At 36.5% G+C, this 20,706-nt stretch overlaps 1 protein-coding gene across 2 annotated transcripts in view; it reads left to right on the top strand.

Annotated features, from left to right (window-relative positions):
* Nucleotides 1-20,706, top strand: part of COG6 (component of oligomeric golgi complex 6) — an 80,888-nt gene that overhangs the window by 14,147 nt on the left and 46,035 nt on the right. For both annotated transcript variants that reach the window (XM_047079071.1, XM_047079066.1), the window contains exons 5-12: nucleotides 4,958-5,069; nucleotides 6,762-6,844; nucleotides 7,215-7,285; nucleotides 8,912-9,005; nucleotides 12,915-13,043; nucleotides 13,122-13,213; nucleotides 14,695-14,759; nucleotides 17,470-17,561. In XM_047079071.1, the coding sequence (XP_046935027.1) occupies nucleotides 4,958-5,069; nucleotides 6,762-6,844; nucleotides 7,215-7,285; nucleotides 8,912-9,005; nucleotides 12,915-13,043; nucleotides 13,122-13,213; nucleotides 14,695-14,759; nucleotides 17,470-17,561 (738 nt within the window). The remainder of the gene's footprint in view (nucleotides 1-4,957; nucleotides 5,070-6,761; nucleotides 6,845-7,214; nucleotides 7,286-8,911; nucleotides 9,006-12,914; nucleotides 13,044-13,121; nucleotides 13,214-14,694; nucleotides 14,760-17,469; nucleotides 17,562-20,706) is intronic.

A 20,706-nucleotide genomic window follows, 5' to 3' on the forward strand; every position in this document is an offset into this window, starting at 1 on the left:
ATAAAATAAAAACTGAAAACTGAGCATTGTATTGGAGCTTGTAACATATTTGGGACCCTGATTAATGTTTATAGGAGGCAACATTAGAACATTGTGTTTCTACCTGTATATTCTCAAAACTAAGCAACGTTGTTCATGTTTATTATTTTAATAAGCCGATGAAAGTGTTTTGGCTGGGTATGCTTTTGGGAGTGAAAATTTCTGACATTCCAGTATCCCAAGAGCTAGGGATATGATGTGCCAAGTGAACATTTGTGGAAAGTATTGTAGGAACATTACACAGCAGAAATTATAATAGATTCCTGGAAGCTGGCCGAGAGTTGTTTTTCCATTTTTAAGTATTACCTTATCTTTTTAGCAAGAAACTTTGTCAAATAAGCAATTAGCTTTAAAAATAGAAATTCTGTGGGCTTATTTGGATAACATGCCATTCTTATTAAGACAGATGTATAAATGATATGAATATTTTTCCAACTACATTAGAAGTTCAGTCATTGTGATAGCTGACGCTCTAATAGGTAAAGTTTGATGTAGAATTGTCTTCACGGAACTGCGGTTAATATTTCTTTGTAATATTTAGTTGATAGAAGATGGGTTTCATTGATAATCAGGAAGTGATATCCACATAAATATACTTCCATATTTTTTTAAAGTTTATTTATTTATTTTGAGAGAGACAGAGAGAGGGAGAGAGAGAATCCCAAGCAGGTTCTGCACTGTCAGCATGAAGCCTGACACGGGGCTTGATCTCATGAACTGTGAGATGACCTGAGCCAAAATCCAGAGTCTGACGCTTAACTGACTGAGCCACCCAGGTGCCCCTACTTCCATATTTTTTAATGCTATTGAAGTCACTACTTTACATATATACATACGTATTTTTTAAGTTTTTAGGTTTATTTATTGATTTTGAGAGAGAGGTCAGGGAGCACGAGTGGGGGAGGGGTAGAGAGAGGGAGAAAGAGATTCCCAAGCAAGTATTGCACAGCGTGGAGCGGGACGCAGGGCTCAAACCCTGGAACCTTGAGATTATGACCTGAGCCGAAGTTGGATGCTTAACCAGCTGAGCCACCCAGGCGCCCCATATATTTTTTTATCTCCTGTGAAGGCCCACCAGCCAAATTTCTTTCTAGAATCAGAGAAACAATCTCTGGTGAACGTTTATGTTTCTTTTTGAGGTATAGTATGTTAAAGTAGAAAGAATGTAGGCTTTGAAGACAAAAACTTGAATTCTAATCTAAATTTTGGGTAAGAGTTCATTAGATTTTTAATTTTGAGCAAGTTACTTCTTAACTTCAGCCTCAGTTTTCACATCTGAAAAAAGGGAATAGCTGATTAGGTGATTTACACAGGAGCTGAACACATTGCCTGGTAATCCGTCAAGGGACACTATCCTTCTCTCCTCTTCCAGAGCTTTTATTAGACAAAGCTATCAGCACATCTTGTGTCTACATTGGCTTTGATGGCTGGGAAGCTTAGGTTATAGTTTTCCTCAGCTATGTTATTTACTTTCTCATCCTTCCTTACTATTTCTTACTATTTTATCTTTTAATAGTTTTAATTGTATTTTAATTGTGCTATTTGTTATAAACCACTTTAATTCAGGTTTTGCAGTTTGTAACAAAAATACAATACTTTATTTTGCATAAACATACATATAAAAATATATTACAGAAACATATTTGTTCGGGCAGGAAAGCTTAGAGACCTCTTTTCTTCTTTCTTATTCTCATTTGTATGTCTAAAATTCAGAGGAAAAAAAAACTAAGATCAGCTACAACTTTACTACACAGGCATAACCACTGTTAACGTTTTGGCATATTTCCTCCCAGTGTGATCATATGTGTGTAGTTCCGTTTTACTTTGTTCACTTATATTTTATGTTCACTTTTGGGATGCCTGGGTGGCTCAGTTGGTTAAGCGTCCAACTCTTGGTTTCAGCTCAGGTCATGATCTCACTGTTCGTGAGTTCAAGCTCCCTGGGCTCTGCACTGACAGCTTGGAGCCTGCTTAGGATTCTCTCTCTCCCCCTCTGTCTGCCCCTGCTTGTGTGTGTGTGTTCTCTCTCTCCTCTCTCTCTCAAAAATAAATATATAAACCTGAAAACAAATTTATGTTCATTTTTCTATGTCTTTTACTTAGAAAAACAATGCTTTTTAATGGTGAAATTATATTTCATCTTGTGAATGAACCAACACGTATGTTAAACATTCTTATATCACTGAATATTAGTATTGCTTCCAATACTAAAAATAATGGTTTGGCATGTGCTTTTAAATCGTTATGTGCAGTTCAGATTATTTCCTTAGGATGTACTAAGGAAATAATGTATATTGCCTAAATTGCTCTTCAAAAGGGTTATACCAATTTACATATTTGTCGGCAATAAATGAGAATGTCTCTTTTATTAAACCTTTGCCAGTAGTAGGTATTGTCATGAAAAACTTTGGCAATTTCATAGATGAACAGTAGCATCATACTCCTAATTTATATTTTATTGAATGTTGTTGGTGGGTGAGTCAGCTTTTTTTTTTTCGTTTTGTCTTGCCATTTATATTTCTTAATCCTTTTTTTCTTTTGTATCTTTTGCTCATTTTTAAAATCTTTTTCTTATTATTTTGAAATTATTTGGTGAAAGTGAATCTAGAAGGTAGAGTTAAAATATGGCAGAGGCAGATTTTCAGGAAAAGAAAAAGAAGGCACCATAAGATTCATAAATCATGTTCTGAGAATGCTTGAAGGAATCATTATTAGGATTAATTAGTCTGTTTATTTTAAATATTTAAGTAATTTGTGAATACATGTCCTGAAAATTCATTTATGGGTGTGTATATATATTTTTTAAAAACTCGATGTTGGTGCTCAACATATTTTTTGTGGCTTGCTTTTTGTACCTGAGAAATGCTTTATAGATCATTTTGTGTTAATAGGTCCAGATCTATCTCATATTTTTTATCTGCTGCACATTATTTCACAGTATGTATTTGCTGTGTTTATTTATGTATTATATAACATATAATACATCTCCAAGTGATTACAGTGATTACATGAACACATCCCAAAGAGGCTGTAATTTATAATAGCCATTTATATGTTTTGTATTAACATTTATTTCATATGATTTTATTTACATATTAAAAACTCTCCAGAACATACCATATTTCAGTTGTGATGTAAGATGAAGGCAAGGTCTGATATGTATCTTTTGTCACACCAGACCCTGGCTTAGGGTTTTTATATATTGTAGGCCCCTGTTAGTGTCCTTAGATTGCACAGATACTCCCAAACCAAATGATTGGACTATATGAGAGTAACTTTCTATCAGAAAGGTTGTGCAGTTTTACCTGGGAAGAATATATAGGGTGAAAGCAAAGAGTAATATGATTTTAAAAATATATTACAGTGTATTTCATCATTACTTTAAAAGTTGTCATCTTGAGATACCAAACCCTTGTTTTAGCAATATGACCATTAAACATATTTTTGGACCAAATCTTTTGTAGAGATAGAACCTCTGGCTTCAAGTCTTTTTATTTCATGGCTTTTATGTCTCTGTGTGTGTGTGTGTGTGTGTGTGTGTGTGTGTGTGTACATACATACTAGTCAAAACTACTATCTGGAATGAAATTTAATGATTAAGAAGTATGATCAAGGTAGGTAATACTAGATTTGGTTAAAGCAAAAGTAAATTATAAACTAAAGAAATTTGTTTCCTTTGTGCCCAGTAAATTGACTCTAGAGATAGATCTGAAAGAAGCTCTGGAAAGGTTTCAGTAAAAATGATTAATCTAAATAATCTCGAGGAATTTTATGAATTCTTATAATTATTTTAAATCCTGTGTGGTAACGATTGGAGCTTTAACACTATAAAACAAAACCCGATAAAGTAACTTTTTGATATCCATAAGGTGATTAAGGGCGTATGCCATTCATCTGTGTAGATTTAATTACACTATTTACATTATCATTTGAGATCATCAGAATGTTACTGCCACCTAGAGGACTTTTCCTTTCTAACTTGCTATATTATTTCAGAGCATTTGACTTTGACTTTAGAACCCCAAGCGTACCAACAAAACAAATATGGCAGATGCATTGTACTGTCTGCACATAGAATGTTGATGTTTATTTTGTCCACTCTCATTTGAGTATTATTAAGTTGTGGAATATTACTGCCTTGTGAATACTGCTGGTGAAACCCAATTTTATGTGTATGTCTTTAAATCTAAGATGGAAAAGCCAGGAATGGTGAATTTCTGCTCAGGACTTGGCCTTTAGACGGGGATGCAGCCCAGGCCTTCAGGTCACATTCCAAATAAGAGTGTGCCTTTCCTTAATTGTCAACCTGGTCTACATAGGTTGCATTCACATCATGTAACTGAAGACTCTTGTGTTACCATAGTATGCAGAAAAAATGTGAAGGCAAAAGTGGAGTGCTCTATGGATTTATGAGGAATTGGTAAATGAGTTCTTTTGTTTCTAATCGAAAGTTAAAAAATAAAAAACCTGACTTTTGGTTGCTGTGCACTTCATGTGAAAACTTCAGAGGCTTAGGATTTTTAGTGATTGAAAAGAAATTAGTTGAAAACGGGCATATTTCTCTCCTGTAAGACAACGTTGTTACTACCAAATGAACAATTCAAGTACATGTAAGTGGCTGAGAATTTGTTACGCAGGGACCATTTGTAAACTTATTTCTTCTTTTGCATGATGGTTAATTCGTTTTACTGTGTGTAGGTATCTGAGGTAGAACAATATCAGGTAATTTTGTCACCTGCCCGCCGGACGAGCATCTAATGTTTGAGGCAGAAATGAGGCTTTCAAAGATACTGAGACTCTTTCACATGGGTTTTAAGAAGTTATTATGTCAGAGATGTAGCTTGTTTTAAAGCTACGCAAATTCATAGCATGCTTGATTTTTTTTTTATTGCTTGGTTGTTTTTTATTATTATTATAGTCAAAGACTAGAAATAAGAGCACAAGTCGCAGATGCCTTCTTATCCAAGTTCCAGCTGACTTCTGATGAGATGGGTCTCCTCCGAGGTACCAGAGAAGGACCTATAACCGAGGTATGTTGCTCTCTTACAATCATTTAAAGCATAGCAGATAATGATTTATAGATAAGTCACTCGTTTTAAGGCTTTATTTTCCCATCACAAAAGTTTTATTTAAAATATTTTTTTAAGTTTAGAAACTAAGATACATGTTTTAAATTACCTTAATTTGGTTTTTTTTGTGTGTGTGTGTGTATTTTTTTCAAAGCAATATGTATAATTTTTTATTTGAGAAATGGAAGAGTGTCAATTTTTTAAAAAAATCTTCATCACCTTTTCACTCCTTCCTGTCAACCATTGTCCATTGTCAACCATTTTCAACCTTATTAATTGCTTCTTTTCTAAATTCTGTATCCTGGATCCGTAGATATAAAAAAAAGAAAAAAAAGGTTTGATTATCTATGTTTCCTATTTTCTGTTGGTTTCCAGTCATGAAATATGAGATTTTAGCCTCTTAACCCTGCCTTCTCCTGCACACATACATGTTCTCTTTCCTTCCTACCTCACAGTACAGTTTTATGACATTTTCTCTTTTCATTACAGTAGCATTGAAGTGATTACACGTTTCTTCCTTTATAATTTTTTGTCTTTCCTGGAATTTGAAATTCCTTATCTTTTCACCAAATTAGCTTCTGAATCGATGCCCTTCTTTCCAAACTGACACACAACTCTAAAACCTCTCAAAGTGCCAGTTAACTGGGTAGACTTTTGTTTCTTTGTTTTTTCCTGAAGACATTCACTGTCTCCAGAAAGGAATCTTTCAGTTTCCTAACTGGAAGGAGCTATACACCTAAGACACTTGTCATCCCTCTAGGGTCTGAGGGCAGGAAGAGTTCTCAAAGGGTGGGTGCGACGTACTGGGCTGCTCTCCAGAGGTGTCACCGCTTCTTACTGCCAGGCTAGAGTGGACCCAGTCATCTAGGAGTAAGGAGTTAAGTAGGTCGAGAATGGGTTTGTACTTTCCTTATTGGTGTTTATTGCCCTTGTAGATTGTGGAACTTTGCACATATGAAATATTTGGCATCTTACCTTTTCTCCACTTAGCAGAAATTGTCAACAGTATTGGAGGAGATTTTTTTTTTTTAATTTCATTCATCAAAGAAAAATAACTCATTCATTATTTTCATGATTGGAACACCATGACTGTATGGAAACGAAGGCTTCAATGCCTCTTTCTAAAAGGAAAAAAAATCTTGGAGTTCAGCATCAGTCAGCTCCTCTATTTATGAGCAGCTTTTACGTATCCAGCTTTACATTCTACTCTTGGATTAGGGGGCAAGAACAGGTATATAAAAGCTAATGTAAAACATCATCTTCAGTGATAACAAAGCTATGCTTACTTATTAAGTCATAAGGTATGTCATATGTAGCATGTTTTCCTTTATGTAGTAATCTTCAGGGGTGCCTTCTCTATTACTAGACTATGCATTTCTTGAGGGACAGCAGTTGTTGTCTTTATAAATTTTGTGTTCCTGGCAACTAACATACTATTTGGCACGTAGTCGACATTGAATTAACATATGTTTTAAATGTAAGTATCTGTTGCACTTCCGATAAAAATTTAGAGAAAATTATGGTCAGTATAGGAGCACTTCATCAGAATAAGTGAAAGAATTTGTTTTTACCTTGTAGTGACATTTCAATTTAGAGTAATGTAATTTCACCAGAAAACCTGGACATTTTAAAGTTGTGTTTTTAATTTTAAAGGATTTTTTCAAGGCACTGGGAAGAGTAAAACAGATTCATAATGATGTTAAAGTTCTCTTACGTACGAACCAACAAACAGCAGGGTGAGTGAACTTTTCACTTCATAATTGAATTTCCTCTTACATCTCTCAAATTTTAAAGACATTCTAGGTTCTTTCTGAAATTATATGACATATTATGAAATAGGAATTTAATTTCTATGTATCTTTGGATAAGGAGGGAGTTATACCCTGATACATTTAGAAGAAAACAGTACTTGGATACCTAAGTGATGCTATTAAAATTTGACAACATTTATTTAATTATAAAAAAGTTATCAAAAAATCCTTCCATAAAATGATAAAAAGTTATATGCTTTAACCAAAATGTGCTGTAATTAAGCAAAATAATTAAGTTTTTAGATGTAACTATTGTTTAAAACTTTAAATTAAAATAAATCTTTAATTTTCTTAGTTTAGAAATTATGGAACAGATGGCCTTGCTTCAAGAAACAGCTTATGAAAGACTTTATCGATGGGCTCAAAGTAAGTGATTTCTTTCATGTGGTCTAGATTTATAAATACTAGTTTTCAATTTAGTTATTTCATCTGACCTTTGAGATCATATTTGGGTCTTAGTAATCAGAAAGTATTTTTAAAAAGAAAAACGTGGGGGTGCCTGTGTGGCTCAGTGGTTAAGTGTCTGACTCTTGATTTCAGCTCAGGTCATGATCTCACAGTTCAGAGTTCGAGCTTCATATCACGCTGCACTCAAAGCCTGCTTGGGATTCTCTTTCTTTCTGTCTGTCTCTTTCAAAAATAAAGAAACTTAAAAAAAAGAAAGAAAGAAAAATGAGTTTTACTTTTTTTTTTTTTTTAATTTTTTTTTTTTTCAACGTTTATTTATTTTTGGGACAGAGAGAGACAGAGCATGAACGGGGGAGGGGCAGAGAGAGAGGGAGACACAGAATCGGAAGCAGGCTCCAGGCTCTGAGCCATCAGCCCAGAGCCTGACGCGGGGCTCGAACTCACAGACCACAAGATCGTGACCTGGCTGAAGTCGGACGCTTAACCGACGGCGCCACCCAGGCGCCCCGAGTTTTACTTTTGAACATATTGTGTTTGTGTTTGTATCACGAGTATTTGCCATCATTCAAGCTCTATGTATGATTAAGGATGGTAATAAAAAAAAAAAGGTCATTACTTCTAAAGTCATTAAGTAATTGTTTTATACGTGGTGAATTGCTATTCTATTGTTGCTGTAACAAATCATCGCAAACTTAATGGCTTAAAACAACACAAATTATTACCCTATAGTTCTGCAGGTCAGAAATCAGACATGTTTCTCACCACACTAAAAGTGCTTAGCACAGCTGCAGTCATTTCTGGAGGCTCTGGGAAGGTTCAGTGTCTGTGCTCATTCAGTTTGTGGGCATAATTTAGTAACTTGAGTCTGTAGGACCAACTGAGGTATGTTTCCTTGCTGGCTGTGACTGAGGCCTTTTCCCAGTTCTAGAGGCTGCCTACAGTCTTTGGTTTGTGGCCTCTTCCTCTGTCAGTATTTTTTGTTTATTTCTTTATTATTATGTTTTTAATGTTTATTTTTGAGAGAAAGGAAGACAGATGTGAGTGGGGGCGGGGCAGAGAGAGAGAGTGTGACACAATCCGAAGCAGGCTCCAGGCTCTGAGCTGTCAGCACAGAGCCCCATGCGGGGCTCGAACTCACAAACCGCAGGATCATGACCTGAGCCGAAGTTGGATGCTTAACCGACTGAGCCACCCAGGTGCCCCTACTTATTTACTTTTCTAAAGTTTATTTATTTTGAGAGAGAAAAAGAGAGCGTAAGCGAGTGAGGGAGGAGCAGAGAGAGGGAGGAGAAAGAGAATCCTAAGCAGTCTCCACTCTGTCAGAGCAGAGCCAGACGCAGGACTCGATCTCACGAACCATGAGATCATGACCTGAGCTGAAACGAAGAGTCGGATGTGTAACCACTGAGCTGCTCCGGTGTCCCATCATAAAATAGTTTTTGATTGGCATATTCTCTAAGTTTTTCCAAGCATTTTTTTAATGTAATATCTGCTACAGAATTTAGACTGTGGGTACACAATGGATATAATAAAGACCAAATTTAATTTAACAGGTGCTGTAATTACACGGTAACTGTTTTCCAGGTGAATGCAGAACATTGACGCAGGAATCATGTGACATATCTCCAGTATTAACTCAGGCAATGGAAGCCCTGCAGGATAGACCTGTCTTATATAAGTTGGTGACTTTTTCCTAATTAAAAAAAATAAATCCACTTTTTCTTGGACGATTTATGCTAGCTTTCAGTATTATCAAATTGATATATGATAGTTTAGTTTCAGTAATTAAATAATTTATTTAAAGTGATGCTTTTACCTGATATGTGTGTTGTTGGGGCATCAGCTCATTTGTGTATTGTGTATTATAGAATGCAGTTTGGAGGGGAAAAGCAAGGTGTCCCTACGTCTAGACTGCCCCTTATGTATGTAGAGGTAAGGGCTTTCCCCATCCTGTCATCTCACTGACTACCTTAGAATTGTATGAAGCTAAAACTCCTCTGTCAACCTTGCCCTGGAGAGAAGGAGGTCAGAAATATAACTTCCCCCAAATGAAAAAAGAACATTTAAAATCAAGATTCCATTAATAGGATTCAAGAAAAGAAAGAGTTCACGTCTTTCATTCTGTAAGTTATGCCAGCTAAGAGATCTATGATGAGGCTTTGGGTAAGAACCCTAGGCATTATTAATTATTGACATATTTTTTATTACTCTGTATTTTAATTTTACTCTTCTATCTTTCATATAAAACAGAAGTAAATGTTTTTTTTTATTTTTAACTTCTGCAATAATATGAAAATAGGGACACCGAGTGGGGAGTTATGCAGGAAACAAAACCAGGGAACGTGTACAGAGGCATTCAGTCTTGCTCTGAGTCATGCCTTTCAGAGGCTTGTAATAGTTTTAGAGGATTTCCCCATTACTGTGCTTTCTGATTGGAACGTTGCTTCACCTATAATAAGTTTCGAGAACACAAGTGCTGGGACAGCTGCATGAAATAATAACATTCCAGTACTACTTACTGAGTACCTACTATATGTTAAGCACAGTTCTAAGCACTAGAGACACAGCATCAATAAACCTCTACCCTCAAATTGCTTCATTTTATGGGACCAGATATAAACACACCATTTTAATGACTAGATTAATTGCTACTTTAGAGTTCGTGTGTCCGTGTTCTGTGGTAGGAGAAAGGGATGAACGTTAGGGAAAGTTTCTTCTGGGAAATAGGTTTAAAGTGTGTCCGTGTTCTGTGGTAGGAGAAAGGGATGAACGTTAGGGAAAGTTTCTTCTGGGAAATAGGTTTAAAGTGAGTTCTGAAGGTTAAATAGGCATTTTCCAGGAAGAAAAGGGAATTGAAAACATCCTATGTTGAGGGAACGGCAGATGCGAAGATGTAGATTGAGAAAGAACATGGATTTTTGGGAAATTGATTGCAAAATCTTGCACTGGTTGCTGGGTTGGTAGCAAGAGCTGTACTGTAATAGCCCTGAATGTTGTGCATGGACATATGATTAATTAATGTTCACTACTGATCATCAGCTTAGCAGGTTATAGATGTACCTTGAAATTTCTTTCCCAGCCTTGGCACTATTGGTGTTTGATTAGGAGAGTCTTTTAGTGCTGAAAATATTTGGTATTTGATTTTAATAAAATGTTACATTGTCCACAGATTCATATTTGTTCACAAGGTTAATCTCTGTTTAAAAAAATTCCTTTGTGTGTTTTGGTCAGCTGACTTCTATCACGTAAATATATATTTAGTAAGTTTTGATTCTTTTTTTTTGTTTCAATGTTTATTTTTATTTTGAGAGAGAAAGAGAGAGCGAGTAGGAAAGGGGCAGAGAAAGAGGGAGAGAGAATCCTAAGCAGGCTCCATGCTGACAGTGTGGAGCCTGATGCAGGGCTTGATCTTCCAACCATGAGATTACGACCTGAGCTGAAATCAAGAGTCGGACATTGAACCGACTGAGCCACCAAGGCGTCCCTAAATTTTGATTCTTGATAAACACTTGGAAACGAGCAGTATTGTATAATAGTTTAGAAGGCGAGCTCCGAGTTAGATTTTTTGACAAGCCTCTGTACCTTTATAAACCTCAATTTCCTTAAATAAAGATAAAAATAGTGCCTATCTTACAGGGTTTTTGTGAAGATTTAAGTTAGATTGTTCACATAAGGTGCTTTGCTCATCACAGAATTTTAGCTATTATTTTTATTTTGAAAGGAGATAAACTGGAAAGCTGTCAAATACAGAAGGGTATATTTAGAATCCATTGTTACAGCCAGGAAAAAGCTTGAAAGGCAAAGAACAGAACTATAATAGACACGATTTATCTTGAAGAGGCACAAGCCAGGGAATAGGGGGACAATAGTGCAGTTTGGAACATGGTAAGAGGCATTTGGAAGTTAACTTAGGAAGAAGGAAGTTTTAAAGACCAGTTGATTCCTGTAAGATGAATGCTAAAAGAGAAAGTTGGCCTTTCATTAAGTTATCATTTATTTTCAAAGTGGTGGTTTCTTTAAATTTAGGAAAAAATTAACAATGTCTCATGTTAACCACCAGATGGCACTGCGTATGTACTTTATTTGAGTAATGAGTAAAAGTTTTGGTGTCTTGAGCGTGTCTCAAATGTGTAGGTATCATGTGCCAGAAAAGTGATAATTATTGAAGTCCTTGGGAAGCGTTGCCATACCCAGCTTTTATTAGGTAGCTTGTAACTGGAATGCTAATGCATTATTAGCTTTTAATAAGTCAAGTATAGCCATTTTTTCATAAAGAAATTTACTATAAGTAGAAATGAATAAATTGATGTCTTCCTTCCTTTGGTAAACCTTCAGAATATAAGGTGTTAAGGAATGTAGTAATTTGCTGACTTTTAGTCATTCTTTATGTATTTGATCCATTTATTAGAGGCTTTTACACTATTCTTTTAATTTGTTTTGGACCCAGATCTTTCATCTTTTAATTTACTTTTTGACCGGAATTATTCTTTTTTTTGCTATAGCCCTAGCTAAAAAAATGGGGATTTTAACTTTTAATTTTAACCAGAGGCATTTTAGGATATTTAAATAATTCTAACATTCACCTTTATAAAGTTTCATTTTGAATACTTTTTTTTTCCATTTTGAATTTTTGACCTTTGTTGGGAAATAATCTCTTTCAAGTCAAAGAAATGTTCCTCTCTCTCGGGGAAAAGGTGTTTCACATATATAGATGTCATTGAAGGTTCATTGTAACTCATGCTGGTTTTGCTTCAAGTTATGTCTATTATTTTTTTTTTTTTTTAATTTTTTTTTCAACGTTTATTTATTTTTGGGACAGAGAGAGACAGAGCATGAACGGGAGAGGGGCAGAGAGAGAGGGAGACACAGAATCGGAAACAGGCTCCAGGCTCTGAGCCATCAGCCCAGAGCCCGACGCGGGGCTCGAACTCACGGACCGTGAGATCGTGACCTGGCTGAAGTCGGACGCTTAACCGACTGCGCCACCCAGGCGCCCCAAGTTATGTCTATTATTAAAGGGAGATTAACATTAATATTAATGTGTATGTATATTTCATATAATTATACGGATCAGAGTCTAGTGTTTGTCAGGCTTGATAAGTCCCCTCACCCCTATTTAAATTGCCAGTGAATTCACTGGTTTCTAACATAACTTGTGGTCAGAGTGAATAGCCCTAGAAACAGAAATTACATTGCTTCTGTTTATTGGGACAGATTGGGTCCTGAGGATGAGGATTAGTTTTACGTATTTGAGAAGTTAAAAGTTTGTGAATTTTGTGCTGTAAGTAGTCATTTAATCAGAAGTCATTTCATAGAATTCGTGATCATTTAAAGGAATGCATTCTTTACACTAAACATATTTATAATCTAAGAGCATGAGGGGAGAAAAATCAAAGCATTTTGATTCTAATTTGTTTTAAAAAGATAGAAAGTGATCGCAAGGCAATTGTGCACAACAGTATTTATTGCTTGAGAGCGTTGTGTAAAGAAGCTGAGACAAGCTGCTTATCTCAGAAACTGCATGGATAGTTCGATGTAACCATCAGAAAGAAACACCTCTGGTTCTCCAATAACTTGTTTCTCCCAGGTATACCTTGGATGAATTTGGAACAGCCAGGAGAAGTACCGTTGTTCGTGGATTTATTGATGCTCTTACGAGAGGGGGCCCGGGAGGCACGCCAAGACCCATTGAAATGCACTCCCATGACCCCTTGAGGTATCGTAATCAGACAGTGTTGGGATTTTTGAGGCTTTTCTGAAGGAAATCTTTACTAACATTCAGTTTCTGCATTAGATACGTGGGAGATATGTTGGCTTGGCTCCATCAGGCGACCGCTTCTGAGAAAGAACACCTTGAAGCTCTCTTAAAGCATGTAACTCTACAAGGTGGGTCCTCCAGTTGTTAATTGCTGACATCTAAATAGAGACAATAACACAAACTTCTCGAAATCTGTCATCTTCACAGAGATAAGCTCTTCACCCCTCAGTGGCACAGTAAGCGCTCTGATTAGTTTTCCTCTGGTTTCTCCCCTCTCCTGCTAATAGACTTCTGTCCTCCATCACCTTCCTGTCACACAGCTGTGCACACTTGTGCACCGGTCCCTGTGACCTTCCCTATCAGGCCTAGACTCCTCTGCCTGACTTTTAAGACCCTTCTGGTGTGTGACAAACATGGTCTCAGATGTCCACACCACACTTTAAAGTGAGAGGTGGTATATCCTCCTTTTATATGTGTGACCAAGTGTCTGGTTTAAGGTCGTTAAGCCACTAAGTCTCTCATTTCTTTCTACCACCCAGCCCCTTTATTCATTCTCATGTGACTGTTGTAGTTTTTTGAATAATTACCCATGTAGTACTTTATGTACTTAAAATTTTGGTCTTGATTTCAAGGAAGAAACTGCTGATGTGTGGTTGTTACAGAATTTCACGTCTTCTTAATGGCGATTACCTTAAGATGCCTGTTGTTAGAGTTTGAGGGATAAATGGAAAATTAAGGTACTCTGTTTTTGATAGGAAGTGGAGAGGAATATTGTGACTTTGTCGCACTGGTCAGCCCTGCGCCGCTCTGGCTCAGATCCTGATCTGCAGGAGAAGCTAGTGTGCAAATCTGGGAGGGTACTTACTGCTTGTTTTTCTCGCTCTTTGAAATTCAAATTAGACTCAGTGGGTATGCTGGATTGGCACAAGGTCTGCACTTTTTAAAGTGGGTTTCTGTTATCCTAATTACCTAGTTTAAAATAATGTATTTCTTAAAAGATGTTTTGGTAAAGTGTATCTGAGAGGCAGTGTGAAGAGGTTGGAAGAAAATAGATCGGAGTTGGATGAAATAGGTTATTCTTTGAGAATGACTTAATTCTTCTAAGCCTCAGTTTCTCCACCTGAAAAAAAAAAGTCAGTCACAAGCAGTAAATGTCAAGTACCCAGGAGCTTGGCAAATAGTCAATATTTAGTAAATGTCAGTTTTTCCCTTAGGTTACAAGGTGTGCTTTCCATTTTTACATCTCAGCTTCTGTGCTCAGCACCCCTGCCCAGAATAAGGCGTTTGTACTGCAGATGCTAATACATCTTCATATCACTTCCTTCAATTAATATGTTTCCCAGTCATTTTTTTCCTGTGACTCATACATTTATTCTTTTTCACAAAGAAGTTGTTCATTTTATTAATCAGCAGTGAAATAAATTAACCAGGTTCTGGACCCAAATATTAACATAATTGATAATGTCCTAAAAGACATTCAACTTAATAAAATATTGTTATGTTATTTTAAATGTTTATTAGTGTCATTAATCATATACATTATTGTTCGTGTTTTGAACTTATGCGTAATATGGAAAAAACATTTTAGTTATGCTATAATTAATTGTAGGTGTTGAAGAAAATATTCAGGAAGTTGTTGGGCATATTACTGAGGGTGTGTGCAGGCCTCTGAAGGTAAATATTTTGCTTTTATATATGTTATATGGTATCTGGATAAATTATTGCCTTATTCCTATGAGTTTAAAAATAACTTCACAGCTGGAAACCAAGCTATAATTTTCTCAAATTAACACATTAGTGTAGGATTATAAAATACATTTAAAAATAATCATTATCAAGGCACCTGGGTGGCTCAGTCGGTTAAGCGTCCAACTTCAGCTTGATCGTGATCACGGCCATGATCTCATGGTTCACAGGTTCAAGCCCATGTCGGGCTCTGTGCTGACAGCTCAGAGCCTGGAGCCTGCTTCGGATTCTGTGTCTCCGCCTCTCTCCGCACTTCCCCTGCTTGTGCTCTGTCTCTGTCTCTCTCAAAAATAAACAAAAATTAAAAAAAAAAAAGAATTAATGTATTGAATCTTTGTTTTCCAAGTCTATACGTGGTAAGATGATGCTTCTTTTTATATGACTGTTCTGGGTTGTAAAGCGATTACTAGCTAACATTTGAATTTTACCTTTCTTAATAAAAACTTATATGCTCAGACCTTCATACATTATGGTGGGTTCTATGAAAATAAGTTCATATACAAAGATAAATGGCATGGGAAATAGAGCCGAATGCTGTATTGCATGGTACAGAAATAGTGCCCTCAGATTGCTGATGTGTACTGGGGAACAAACGTCTACTCCAAGCAGCCATCTATGATGTTGAGACAAAGGTTTGTTATTATCCCTTTCAGTCCTGCCTCCTCCTTTTGTCCCCTCCCCATAAACACAGATTGTCTCCATCTTTCTCGTGCTTTCTGACTCTTGCTTTGCTACAGCTCTCTCTCTGGCACTGGAATGGAGAGCCGCCATTGGGTCTTTTATCTCCTCCCAAGATTGTTGTCCAACTGCCTGTGGCCCCTTTGGCTACTTTTAATTTCTGCCTTTATCATCTCTGCCACTTCTGATACAGTTACAGTTTCTTGAGTGTTTATTATGTGCCAGGGACAGTTGGAAGCCTGTTATGTCTGAGCCATTCTTCCCGTCACTGCTGTTCAGCTTTGCTAATAATGCTTGTTTTTCTCCAGCGCCTTCTACTTTCTAGTTGGTTCCTGCTGCCACCACCTCCGTAGTCTCTTTCAGCCTTTGTACATTTGTGTTTTTCTCTCATCGCCTGTTGTTTTTCCTGGGACTGTTGGCCTTTGCTGAAAATGGTGGTCCTCTTATGTCACCCTCAGAAAACAGTGTGGCAAACAACCTTCGTGTATTGTACATAAATCCCCTGATTTTTCAGCCTTTCTCTGTTCTTTTCATCATAGCTGAAAGGATGCTACTTTCCTGCAGAACCTTTGTGTGTGTGTGAAAAGAGGCGGAACTGGGTTTGTTTCCTCTTCCTTCCTCTGTGTCTTCCTTCTTTTCCTTCCCTTCTTCCCCTCCCTCTTCCTCCTTTCTCACTTGCTTGACAGAGTTGGCGTAAAGAGTATTTTTTTGATGCCTGAACATTTTTGGAGAGACTTTGCCAGATAGCTAAGATGCTGTTACAAATCTACTAGAGAAGAGCTGTCTATCTACAATTAGCATCTATTATATTTTGTCCTGATAATTACATTAACATTCAGAAAATATCACTTATTGATATATCATTTAAATCACTATTGAGGTAGGCTTTGGACCTAGAAAGAAATTGTAACGTGTAAATCGTGGTTTTTAAATTCACATGCTGTTCACAATTTGTAATATTGTGTTAGTTAGCTCATCTACTAATGTCTAATGCCAAAAGATGTATAAATTTCATAAACATATTAATGTAAAGGTCATTTAATTTCTGTAATCTGAGAGGTTTTTGTATGCTCACATACATACATTTATAAATCTATTTTAGCAAATCACATATGTTGGCATTATGACATACTCCAAAATCTAAGTACAGAGAAACTTCAGTTTTCAAAAGCATGTATTAAGCATCTGTGGTGTATGTACTGTTCTCCCAGATGCTGTGGAGATGTAAAAGCAGCAGAAAACAAATACAAGGTCTGTGTTTAGAATCTAGTTAGGAAACAGGAAGACACAATGTAAGCAGCGGCTTAAGAGCAGATACAATATGTAAGGAAGTGCATCCCGGTGTAATTTAGCTTGCATTCATTAATTAGGGAATATAAAGGGAATGTAAGGGATGGAATTTAATTAAAGATTCCTAGTAGTTAACCTTAAGAGAGATCGAGTTAACTTTGAACTAGATCTGATATTGCCCTGGTAGTCGTAATTAGACATATATGTTGGTGCTAATTTAAAAAAGGAAATTCGGTATAATAGTTTGAAGATAAGAATTCTTTAATTTTTTTTTTCTGAATAGTTGATGATAGAGCAGTATTTCACTGATAATCTGCTCTTAGGGAGGTAACAGCTGATTTGCAAATAGTGCTGAACTAAATTCCATTATATACTGGTAAAAAACCTCACAATGACCTCCTCATGTATTGGTTATTTTGGTAGCGACTGCCTTCAAGCCAAATTCTGTAGGTAAAGGATTTTTTTTTTTTGGTAGAGTATATCTGTGTTAAAATATTTCTGTTATTCTACTATCCCTTATAATTTAATATTCAGAGATTACTTAGAAGGAATTTTGTGATTTCTACAGAATTAAATTTTGTCTTTTTAAAATGCTGTTTAGACCACATGTGATTGTAGAATGAAAATTATGCCTTTAAGAAATGTTTAATTTTTTTTCATGTTTTCACAGGTTCGAATTGAACAAGTAATAGTTGCTGAACCTGGGGCAGTTTTGTTATATAAAATTTCTAACCTCCTCAAATTTTACCATCATACAATCAGGTAAGTGGAATGGTTAAATGTGCTTGTTAGACCCTCTGTGATACGTTATTTCAGGTAGAAACACAGTATAAGGTTTTGGTTTTGTTTGCTTTCACCATTTGTTTGACTAAATATAAACCAGCAGAACCTCCACACCTTATGAATCATTATGTATGTGTTGTTTGTGCTGTATTTTGAGGTCCGCCATTTCTTTTCCCTTTCTTCCCCAAACATAACTGTGCGCACACACACACACACACACACACACACACACACACAGCCTATATAACAGTATAAGTTTGTAGTGTGAGTATTTTTTTAGTTCTTCTGCATTAGTAAAAGAGATCCATGGTACCTACAGTAATTATACATTACGCTCAAAATAGAGCACAATAAGTGAAGTGTCCTATTCTGGGTATAAATAATGTAAGTTTTTTTTTTTTTTAACATTTAGTTTTCTATTAATGATAAAACAGAACTATAGCTTTGTCTGCTTTCAATAAAAGCTACTTTATCTGATTAGGAACCACTTATTTTCTCTATAATTTGATCTTTGACTCCGAAAGATTCATTTATCTTCACTTTGCAGTGATGGTATACACTTGAGCTTTATTATAAATGTCACTATAAGACCATATTCCGTGTCTTGTGTTCCATGTAGTTGTGTTAAAACAATGACCTTTCACACTATATTTTGGATAGTTTCCATTATTAGTCCATTAAAAATGACTTAACAATTATTTTTCATCCAGTATGTTAGTATCAGGAACAGAAGTCCAATTGTTAAAATCCAGGGGTTATTATAACTAATAGGAGAGGTGCAGGGATCTCTAGTTAAGGAAGCACCAAAAGACTATGGTAGTGACGTTCCCTACCTTCTTGTAGCTGAGACTAGCCACCCAGAACTTCACAGTTAAGAGATGGAATTCACATGCTATTAGTAAATTAAAAAAAAAGTTTTTTTTAATACTTATTCATTTTTTGAGAGACAGAGAGAGAGTGCAAGTGGGGGAGGGGCAGAGAGAGGGAGACATAGAATCCGAAGCAGTCTCCAGGCTCTGAGTTGTCAGCACAGAGCCTGATGTGGGGCTCGAACTCACAGACCACAAGATCATGACTTGAGCCAAAGTCGGACGCTTAACCGACTGAGCCACTGAGGCACCCCGGTAAATTTTTAAACAAAACCAACAAGCCACAGGCTATATATAACTAATCAGTGATAGGATTTGGGTTAGTCCTCTAACATTTTAGATATAAATTTATTACCATCATTTGCCATGACTCAGAAGCAATAAACTAGTTTCAATTGTGATGTTGTAAGCTTCCTAAAATAAGAGAATGATATGTACTTAGAAAACACAACAGCAGCTGAAAGCAGCTAACACATAACTAATGCCGTATTAGGCAAAGGTAGTGCTAAATAATTTTTAAATTATTTATGTAGTAATACCCATGATGGTACTGAACAAAATTTATCATTTGAAGATAAAGATAACTCAGTTTCTAATACAAAGAATGCTAAGAAAAAATCACTTGGATTCTGAAGGTAATATATTTATTAGACTCTGAGAATTATAATTTTTCTATCTTTGAAGGTGATGACTTTGAGGATGACAGTTGGATCTTTTGATCATTTTTTTCCATGTACTTTTTTTACTTTTACTTGTTCACATATTTCCTCATTTAGTCAATTAAAAAATTGATTGCAGACGTCAGTCTACTAGATGCTAAAGATATGGCAGTGAACAAAACCGCTTAAACTTACTCTAATGGGGAGAAAGACAAACAAGTATAAAATAATAATTTAGATAGTGCTAAGGGCAACGAGGTGAAATAAAGCAGGAGAAAGGAAACGAAGTATAGGGAGTGACCACATATGAGCAAGTGTATGTGCATGGGGCTATTTTAAAGGCCTTTTGGTGGAGGTGATATTTGAACACAGACCTGCACAGCGTGAAGGAGTCGGGCATGTAAAGATCTTGTTAAAGAGCATCCTGGACAGGGTATTCTGGTCCTGAGGCTGGAAAAAGCTTGCATTTTACAGCACCATAAGGAAGGCCAGTGGTTGGAATAGAGTGAATGGAAGGAGTAGGGAGGAATGAAATCAGAGAGGTAAGCAAAGGCCAGATCATGTGGGACTTTGTAGGCTATGGTGAAGATTTTGATTTTATACTGAGAGGGTTGGAGAAGATGTATGTGTGTGTGGGTGGGTGGGGATGTTTCAGTGACTTGAGCTGATTTATGGTATATAAGGTGACTCTGGACACTGTGGATAATGTAGTGTACCAGGGTAAAGGGGAACAAGGTATTTAGGAAGCAGTCTGTGTTCTGAGCAGAGATGGTGATGTGTCAGAGTGATAGTCTTGGTGATGAAAAGTAGGGTTTCCAGAGACAATAGGAAATATATATGGACTAGGTAGGGTGAAATGTGGGGAGTCTGGGACGAATTCTTGGCTTTTGGTTTGAACAGTTAGATGGGTGGTATTGTCGTTTGCTGAGAGGGAGGATGCTGGAGAGGAACAGGTTTATGGGAGTGGGTGGGTACTGAAGAGTTCAGCTCAGTGTTGGCCGTGTGGGATTCAGCATCCCTGGGAACATGCGGTGGGATATGTTGAGTGAGCAGACAACAGAGAAGTCAGGGCTGAACCTATACATCTGGTAGCTTGCAGCATATAGATGGTATTTGAAGCAACAGGACTAGGTAAGATCACTTAGCAAGTAAGTACAGTTGAAGAAGAGGCCTAAGACTGAGACCTGGGGAGCTCTCATATTTAGAGGTTAGAAAGAAAAGAAACCCACAAAGAAAATTGGGGAAAAATAGGAGATGTGCAAATTTTCAAAAAAAAAAAAAATGCCCCCTATACATTCAAACTCCCAGAGGATAGATTCCATCAAAAGGCAGTAGTAAAAGAGGCGAAGGAAGATGCAGAATCCATGAAAACAGGGAATCCAACATACTTTGATTACATTTCCTTACTTGTAAACCTTTTTCTCTCTGTACTTAGTAATTGCTTTGTTTTTGTATTTGCTTACTTTCCTATGTCCTGATCGCTGTTTTAGACCCCAATTTTTTTTCTTTTACTATATAATTTATCATCAAGTTAGCGTGCAGTGTATACAGTGTGCTCTTGGCTTTGGGAGCAGATTCCTGTGATACATCACTTAC

The sequence above is a fragment of the Lynx rufus genome, unplaced genomic scaffold, assembly GCF_022079265.1.
Source record: "Lynx rufus isolate CCGP_SWC_20201006 ecotype Redwood Valley unplaced genomic scaffold, mLynRuf1.p SCAF_1, whole genome shotgun sequence".
In the NCBI taxonomy this organism is placed as follows: domain Eukaryota; kingdom Metazoa; phylum Chordata; class Mammalia; order Carnivora; family Felidae; genus Lynx; species Lynx rufus.